The sequence below is a fragment of the Miscanthus floridulus genome, chromosome 6 (genome assembly GCF_019320115.1).
Source record: "Miscanthus floridulus cultivar M001 chromosome 6, ASM1932011v1, whole genome shotgun sequence".
Classification (NCBI taxonomy): Eukaryota; Viridiplantae; Streptophyta; class Magnoliopsida; order Poales; family Poaceae; genus Miscanthus; species Miscanthus floridulus.
This window is the reverse complement of record NC_089585.1, coordinates 123828429-123837457: the sequence shown is the minus strand read 5'-3', so window position 1 is coordinate 123837457 and position 9029 is coordinate 123828429. Positions and strand designations below refer to the sequence as shown.

At 44.8% G+C, this 9029-nt stretch overlaps 1 protein-coding gene across 1 annotated transcript; it reads left to right on the top strand.

The window, feature by feature from the left end:
- The first annotated feature begins 2119 nt into the window (after nucleotides 1-2119).
- On the top strand, nucleotides 2120-8992 carry LOC136456853 (alpha-glucan phosphorylase, H isozyme-like). The gene is made up of 15 exons (XM_066456845.1): nucleotides 2120-2507; nucleotides 2621-2800; nucleotides 4039-4215; nucleotides 4297-4382; nucleotides 4877-5066; nucleotides 5264-5356; nucleotides 5726-5910; nucleotides 6030-6147; nucleotides 6227-6358; nucleotides 6609-6827; nucleotides 6902-7105; nucleotides 7249-7407; nucleotides 7580-7843; nucleotides 7946-8136; nucleotides 8413-8992. The coding sequence occupies exons 1-15, from the start codon at nucleotides 2316-2318 to the stop codon at nucleotides 8537-8539; spliced, it is 2517 nt and encodes an 838-aa protein (XP_066312942.1). The 5' UTR covers nucleotides 2120-2315; the 3' UTR covers nucleotides 8540-8992.
- The last annotated feature ends 37 nt before the right edge of the window (nucleotides 8993-9029 follow it).

The following is a 9029-nucleotide window of genomic DNA, read 5'->3' as shown; positions in this document are numbered from 1 at the left end:
CATTTAGGGCTAGGAGTTTGAAGGTTGGCCCACCAATGGGTTCACAACCACTCCGGGGCACCTTTAGAGTGAGGGGTGGAAAGGGATGGGCCCGCTAGCGGCCAGTACCCGGGCGCACGAGCGTTGTAGGCATCTCGACCCACATTCGAGTCTTGGTCGGTTCACAGTCCATGGTTTTTTCTTGAAGAAAGGCAGCGAGCCCTTGGGACCGGTCGAACGGACCCAGAAACTATATGGATTGGCCACCATGAATTTGGAGTCGGTCACCAGCTGACCCATGCCAGACCCTCATGAACAAGAAGCCGAGGCCCCACTCGGACTAGCTTGTTAACAGCTCGTTGAGCACCATGATTCGTCCATCGAGGAAAACATGGCACGACTCAGCCTCTCCGTTTTATCGAAAAATTGCCACAGGTAAGGAAGGGATACGGGGCTGAAAACACTCCCATAGCCCATTATGGTTCACGAGTTCGAAGGTTGGCCCATCGATGGGTTCACAACTGCTCTAGGACACCTTTCGAGCGAGGGGTGGAAAGGGATGGGCCCGCTAGCAACCAATACCCAAGCGCACGAGCGCTATGGGCATCCCAGCCCACGTTCGAGTCCTGGCTAGCGCGTTGTCCATGGTTTTTCCTCGAAGAAAGGCAGCGAGCCCTTGGGATCGGACGAACGGACCAAAGAACTATATGGACTGGCCGTCAGGAATCTGGAGTCGGCCACCAGCTGACCTATGCCGGACCCCAGCGAATGGGACGCCGGGGCCCCACTCGAACCAGCCCGTTAACAGCTAGCCAAGCACCATGGTTCGTCCATCGAGGAAAACATGGCGCGGCTCAACCCCTTCATTTTGTTGAAAAAACACTTGAGGGAGAACGATTGCAAGACGAGACGACCCCTCAATCGGACCCCTGCAACGCGCAGGGGCTAGGAGGGGAATTGGACTCGCGAGACAACGGCGGATCGATCGGGTCCTAAGAGGGGCCAGAATTAAGGAGAATCCTCTTAGGCCCCCAAAGAAATCCCACAGCTACACGCCCTCGAAAGAAGTCCGGTCGCAACAGAAAGGGATCGTAACCCACCAAGGCGTCCCGCAGGCAGGAGAAGATCGAAGCCCTCGAAGTCCCTCCATCCAAAAAAGCCTATGAAGGAATATCCTACTCCTCCGCATGCTTGGGGGCTACTGTCGGGTATCAGCATTAGGGATACCCGAAGAAGGGATCTGAGGATCGCAGACGACAACTCGCCTAGATAATCAAGGACATATTTCAGTCTCGACCGACCCCGAAGGGATGGTTTCCACCTCGCCAGACCCCTCGGGCACGAGCCCCGTGTCGCCTGACCCCGAGGGTACGGGAGCCGTCTCGCCCGACCCTGAGGGCACGTGCTCTATCTTGCCCGACCCCTCGGCGCGTGGGCTCCGCCTCGCCCGGAGGGATCCGTACCACCCCCAACCACTATGGGTCCAAGTGTGTGGGCCTGGGTCAAGCCTCTGACACCAGAAGGGGCACGGGCACGCCTTGACGTGACCCGCGGCCACGACAGGCCACGTCCGAGGGTTCGCATCGCCAATAGTGACGGGTGCGTGGACGCTTTGCTGCCTAATCCCCATACGACCGCTGACACTCTGACAGGCATGTCGGTTCACCACGTTGTCCGTCGGGACGGGATGGAACAAACTCTCAGCACTTTTAAATCTTTTCATCAGAGACCTGGGATCCGCTCCCTCTCTCGCCCATCTGTTGGATCTGTTGGACGATGAGTCGATACCATTCTTTTGTTGTTAAAAGTAAAAGAATATAAAAGAAGAACCATGACACAGTTTCGTTCAGCTTCTGCAATGAAAACCCCTTTGTCAAAAGAAACTTCTGCAATGGAAAATCCAAGCTGGCAATTCATAGAATTCTATCGCTGCCACAGCATATATATTTGATTCTAAGAATATACATGAAGCAGTTGCCTCCAAAATACACTTGTCAAGCAAAAGAGCAGGAGAAACGATCAGAGGCGCTCATTCATCTTCTCCGGCCTTTGTCCCTTTCCTCCACGAACTAAAATATCTCCGCTTCTGCATTTTCCCAAAAATATTCATGGTCTCGCCCAATTTATCGGATCCATCGCCCTCCTCACGTGACCCCTCCCGTCACCTAGAAAAGGGCTCCCCGGGCTTCCAGAGCTCCTCGCTCGCTCCCATTCCATCCCTCCCTCCCTCCCTCCCACTCGGTGCTTTGCCCGAGCCCCGGAGACGCCTTATCGCCTCCTCCTCACACGCCAGCTGATCGTCGCAATTCCCCACCGCTCGCAGCCTGGTGCCCGCCATGCCGGAGATCAAGTGCGGCGCGGCCGAGAAGGTGAAGCCGGCCGCGAGCCCGTTGGCGGAGAAGCCCGCGGACATCGCCGGCAACATCTCCTACCACGCGCAGTACAACCCCCACTTCTCGCCAACCGCGTTCGGGCCGGAGCAGGCCTTCTACGCCACCGCTGAGAGCGTCCGCGACCACCTCATCCAGGTGAGAGCGCGCGCGCAAAAGCCGATCCTTAGCCTTCCTCGCTGCTGTCTGCACCGCACTGAGGCGGAGGTGTGATCCGTGTGCTTTTCCCTCGCGCGCGCGCGCGTGTACAGAGATGGAACGAGACGTACTTGCATTTCCACAAGACGGATCCGAAGCAGACGTACTACTTGTCCATGGAGTACCTGCAGGGCCGCGCCCTCACCAACGCCGTCGGCAACCTCGGCATCACCGGGGCCTACGCGGAGGCTGTGAAGAAGTTCGGCTACGAGCTCGAGGCCCTCGCGGGACAGGTGAGCTCTCTTAAGAGTGCCTCCACCCACAAATTGGAGCATGATTTGTTAAGGCTATCTTATAGTAGTACTTGACACTGATTATTTAAGGATCTGTCTACATGACATTCAGTTGTTTTTGTCCCTGCTATCAACTGAATTTTTCCCATACACTTACAGTGTCTTCTACCTATGTTTACATTAAATTATTACTATATTTACAATGACTTGTTCAGTGTAATTTAATGGACATAGTGGTGTAATTTGAGAATAACACAAATATATGCCAAATTTTTCAGAAAAATTTACAAATTATCTCTATGGATTTCAGATATCAGAGAAATATATATCAGAGAAATATATATCAAATTGTTCACAAATATCATCAAATTGTTCACAAATTATTCACAAATTTCAGAAAAAATACAAATATACATGTGGGCTGGGTGTACACGGTACATACTACGTGTATTCCGCTGGAGCTATACACGGGCGTAGACGTGGGCGTACACGGACCAACCACGGACGTACGTGTGTGTATTCTGGACTACCGGGACCTGGAACGCTGGAGCACGAGCATGTGGTGGGGACCGGCAGCCTGTCTCGCGCGACCAACTGACGGAGCACCGCGACCGTGCGATTCCTGATCTGGCGGCCACAAAATCGCATGTCGCAGGGGGCTAAATCAACCGACTGACTTATAGCAATTCTGTTATTTAAATGAGATGGCGCTTTGTTTGACTGCGACGTTGTCTGATGGCATTAACGGCTTTTATCTCACTTGTTTAAGAAACATCCGAGATGTCTGGACTCTGGATAGCATAGATTTGATTCCGTAGTTTACTGAATCAGGAAAAGGGAATAAATTCACATGGATCGGAGAAGAGCTTTTGCATATTCCAGATCTGAACCGTGTCTGCAAAAACTTAACTTGTTTGCCAACTTTACCCATTTATTGCTACGAAATATCTGTTCTGTAGCTTTAGTCCATGAGAAATGTGATACCCATACCATAAGTGAAGAAAACCTGTAAAATGAGTTTTAAGCTGAATGAATTATCTGAAACTGAAAAGCTTCAGGATCAACAACACAGGACATGCTTTCTCTTTATCTGCTTGATTGGCAGAATTGACTTATATATGAACCTAAATGTTGCCAAGGAACTTAAGTGCGGATTCATGGCATCTGAGTTTTACTTTCTAATTGGAATTTTATAAATTTCCTATGATGCAAATTAATATTTAACTGATTTTTCTCAGGAAAAAGATGCAGCTCTAGGAAATGGTGGCTTGGGTAGGCTTGCATCTTGCTTTTTGGATTCAATGGCAACATTGAATTTGCCTGCTTGGGGCTATGGCCTGCGTTACCGATATGGACTGTTCAAACAACACATCGCCAAGGAGGGCCAGGAAGAAATTGCAGAAGATTGGCTTGATGTATGAACCAAAAATGCACATATAATTCTGTTGATATTTTTTTCTAGACCTCTATAACAAGTTCTCCTTTTTTTCCTTCAGAAATTCAGCCCCTGGGAGATTCCCAGGCATGATGTGGTGTTCCCTGTCAGATTTTTCGGCCATGTTGAGATTTTGCCTGATGGCTCGTGAGTATAATATGAACAACACATTTTTTGTTTGACGAAATTTATTTTTGCTGCATTTAGTTAAATTTGAAGTTTTTAAGGCTTCTCATACTTTCTAGTCTAGATAAAAAAGAGAATCACATTCCTTCGTTAGCTTGGTTGAACCATTCTAAACTCCTAGTTCTAAGAAATATTCATTTATCTCTTTTTTACCCTCCAGCTTCCAGAACTAAAAAACTGCAACTATGAGGTGTAATGTGGATGCCTTATTTTTTTGTGTAATCCAAAAGCTTCGCTAATATGAATTTTAAATGTCTGAACCACAAACTAAGTTTGGGTTTGGCGGATTTGCTTATACTTCAATGATAAATCCATTACATTTAACTTACCTAGATCTTCGTAGATCCTTCTCCCTGACTTTTTTTTTTCTTTTGTTATTTATTTCATGTTATGGGTGGTTATTTGAGGGCCTTGATGTAACTCATCATATGATTGCTTTCTTTGTCGTGTGATAGTCGGAAATGGATCGGAGGAGAAGTCCTGAAGGCTTTAGCATATGATGTGCCAATCCCTGGATACAAGACAAAAAATGCAATCAGCCTTCGTCTTTGGGAAGCAAAAGCTACTGCTGAAGATTTCAACTTATTTCAATTCAATGATGGTCAATATGAGTCAGCTGCCCAACTTCATGCTAGAGCCCAACAGGTGATATTTCATTCTAGAGTGAAACTATCAGCTATTCATAAGATTCATTTCCAAAGACTAAATAAAGAGCGATGCCTTTACTTACTGGAATATTTTTATTGACTGATGATATTGCATGCTGAAACCTGTAACTTATTCCTTCATGGTACTAGTTCTATCTAGAAAAGAGACTTATGTCTTTGAGTATCACATTGCAGATATGTGCCGTTCTTTATCCCGGTGATGCTACAGAAGAAGGAAAGCTTCTAAGGCTGAAGCAGCAGTTTTTCCTTTGCAGTGCATCACTTCAGGTAGTTAATCAATTCATTTCACTTGAGCTGAGCAAGGTTCCAATAAAAGGACCAGGCATGTATGCCCACCTTGTGCTTTTCTATATGTTTGGCAATGATCTATGAGATAATTGCAAACTATGTTGTAATTTTCTTGTATTGTTTGAACCATCAATATATCAGGATCAATCATGTTACCTCTAGTATATGCACCACCACCTGAACTGTTTTCAAATTGTACTAGGATAATGAGATTTAGATCATTTATCCTGTTTTCTTTTAGTTGCAGTGTGCCTTTTATGGTTCTAGTTTTTAAAGATTTATCAATATCTTAAAAAATATCTCTGTGACTATTATTGACGAGCATAACTGAAAATGGGTTATTTCCAGGATATGATTGCCAGATTTAAAGAAAGGAAATCTGACAGAGTTTCAGGGAAGTGGAGTGAGTTCCCTACTAAAGTTGCTGTTCAACTGAATGACACCCACCCTACTCTTGCCATCCCTGAGCTAATGAGGTTACTTATGGATGAGGAGGGACTTGGTTGGGATGAAGCTTGGGACATCACATATAGGTGAGGTTCAATTTATATAATTGATCTATAAATCTTTTTCGACCAATATTTTAAGCTCCATCAAACTTCTAGAGATGTTCTTACTTGAACTAATTACAAAATTATAATCTGTGGTCCAGGACAATTTCCTACACCAATCATACAGTTCTTCCCGAAGCTCTTGAAAAATGGTCACAAATTGTCATGAGGAAATTACTTCCACGACACATGGAAATTATTGAGGAAATTGACAAGCGGGTAATTTTCATGCCACATTTACTTTTTCTATGCACTGCAGTCATTGCACAAGCTCACAAGTTGTGCCACTGGTTTGCAGTTCAGAGAATTGGTAATCTCCAAACATAAGGAAATGGAGGGAAAGATCGATTCAATGAAAGTTTTAGATAGCTCGAATCCCCAGAAGCCTGTAGTGCGCATGGCAAATTTGTGTGTAGTGTCTTCTCATACGGTAAATACAGCCCTTTTGATTCCATGATCATGTTTATGGCTGTTTATGTCACTATGAGCAATATGAAGTACTAAGATCAGCTCTCTACTATATTGGATTTGCTGCCCTCCTCTTCATGTTTATAATTCATTTAAGATGTAAAAATTCATAAATTGTTGGCATAACCTCAATGTGCTCCAAGTAGTTCCAGATTCTCCATTTTCTACTGCTCTATTTAATGTCCTGAAGCGTATTCATTTTTTTCTGACAGGTGAATGGAGTGGCTGAGTTGCATAGCAACATTTTGAAGCAAGAACTATTTGCAGATTATGTCTCTATATGGCCTACCAAATTCCAAAACAAAACTAATGGAATCACGCCTCGAAGATGGCTCCGGTTTTGTAACCCTGAGTTGAGTGAAATAGTCACAAAATGGCTAAAGTCAGATCAGTGGACAAGTAATCTTGATCTGCTTACTGGACTTCGCAAAGTATGTGCGAATGCTTCTAACCTTGCATCTGCTTGTCATTGCTCTATCACAGTATAACTGAAAACCTTCAACAGTTTGCAGATGATGAAAAGCTTCATGCTGAGTGGGCAGCAGCCAAGTTATCTTGCAAGAAGCGCCTAGCCAAACATGTGTTGGATGTGACAGGTGTTACGATTGATCCAACTAGCCTTTTCGATATACAGATTAAGCGCATACATGAGTACAAGAGACAGCTCCTAAACATATTGGGAGCTGTTTACAGATACAAAAAATTAAAGGTATGTTTCTTTGAGTTGCCTGCATCCTTTCTTGAAGTGGTGCTTGTACCATTTTGATTTTACCATATTGAGCTAAATTCTTTAGTTCATATATGTTTCGATATACCCTGTTCTAGTCTTGAAAAGGCATATGAATCTTGTAGGAAATGAGTGCAGAAGAGAGGCAGAAGGTTACACCACGCACTGTCATGCTAGGAGGGAAAGCGTTTGCAACATACACTAATGCCAAAAGAATAGTGAAATTGGTAAATGATGTTGGTGCTGTTGTGAACAATGATCCTGAAGTTAACAAATATCTGAAGGTATGAACTTTTCAGTGTATTATCAGATATTATGGCAGATTGTTCTTAGAACCCTTCAGAAACATCAATTTGTATTTGTGATCCATCAAAAAGAGTAACCCTTTTTCTATACTACTACATACATGATGGTCCATATCATTTATTTAAAGTGCTCTTCTCCCTTTCCTGCCAGGTTGTCTTTATCCCGAATTACAATGTATCAGTGGCTGAAGTGCTTATTCCTGGTAGCGAATTGTCACAGCATATTAGTACTGCTGGTATGGAAGCAAGTGGAACAAGCAACATGAAATTCTCTCTGAATGGTTGCGTTATCATTGGCACCCTTGATGGAGCTAATGTTGAAATAAGAGAGGAGGTAGGAGAAGATAATTTCTTCCTTTTCGGTGCCAAAGCTGATCAGATTGCTGGGCTGAGGAAGGACAGAGAACATGGCCTGGTAAGATAGCTACAACTAAACTTCACTGTTAAACTTTTTATTCAAATCGTATTTCTTATAAGTAGATGGGCTATTATTGACTTATTTCTTACAATATGACAGTTCAAACCAGACCCACGTTTCGAAGAAGCCAAGCAGCTTATAAGGAGTGGTGCTTTTGGTAGCTATGACTATGAACCTCTCTTGGATTCCCTTGAAGGGAATTCTGGATTTGGGCGTGGTGATTATTTCCTTGTTGGCTATGACTTCCCAAGCTACATTGATGCACAGGACCGGGTGGACATAGCCTACAAGTAAGAACACTACCAATATACTTTCTCATTAAGCTCACCTGCAAGCTCATGAACAGAACAACCATGGTCCTCTGCAGTCACCATTACTTGTGCCTTCATATTAGTTACTGTGTTATATTCATACTAGTCACCATTAAATGCAGCAGTGTTACTGTTTCTATTTCCTTTTTCCCCCCACATATAGTGATCATATCGCCGACACAAGCGAGATATTCTTCTTTTCCCTCTGCCTTTGATAGTTTCATATCACAAACTGAATGCTTGGTTACATGACAGGGATAAGAAGAAGTGGACCAAGATGTCCATCTTGAACACAGCTGGGAGTGGCAAATTCAGCAGCGATCGCACCATCGCCCAGTATGCCAAGGAGATATGGGACATCAAGGCTAGCCCTGTTGCGTGAACGAGGGGGACGTGATTCAACATCAAGCGTGTAGTTTCTTCGGATGCTAAATAATAAAAGGGCGTACCCATTGTAGAGAGCTCCCGTTCTGTGCGGGGTCTGGGGAAGAATGTTAGTGGCAAGCCTTACCCTCGCCTGTGCAATGCGAGGAGACCGCGACTCGAACCCAGGACCTTCCGGTCACAGGCGGTAAGACTCTACCGCTTGTACCAGGCCCGCCCTTCTTCGGATGCTACAATAATAAGATGAATAATGACCCACGGTGCTTGACGCCCACTTCCGTTGTAGGCATGGAACGGGGCATGAAGCTTGTTCTACTGCGCTGTCTATTTTGAAGTGCATGCTATATGCAAACTTTTTTTTTGTTCTTTTTTTCCTTATATCTTATGAAACAAGATCCTGTTGATCTGTGTTGGATTATTTCATCCTGAAATAAAATAATTCATTATGATATTCGTCGCCATGATGTGCTAGAAAAATGGATGTTCCT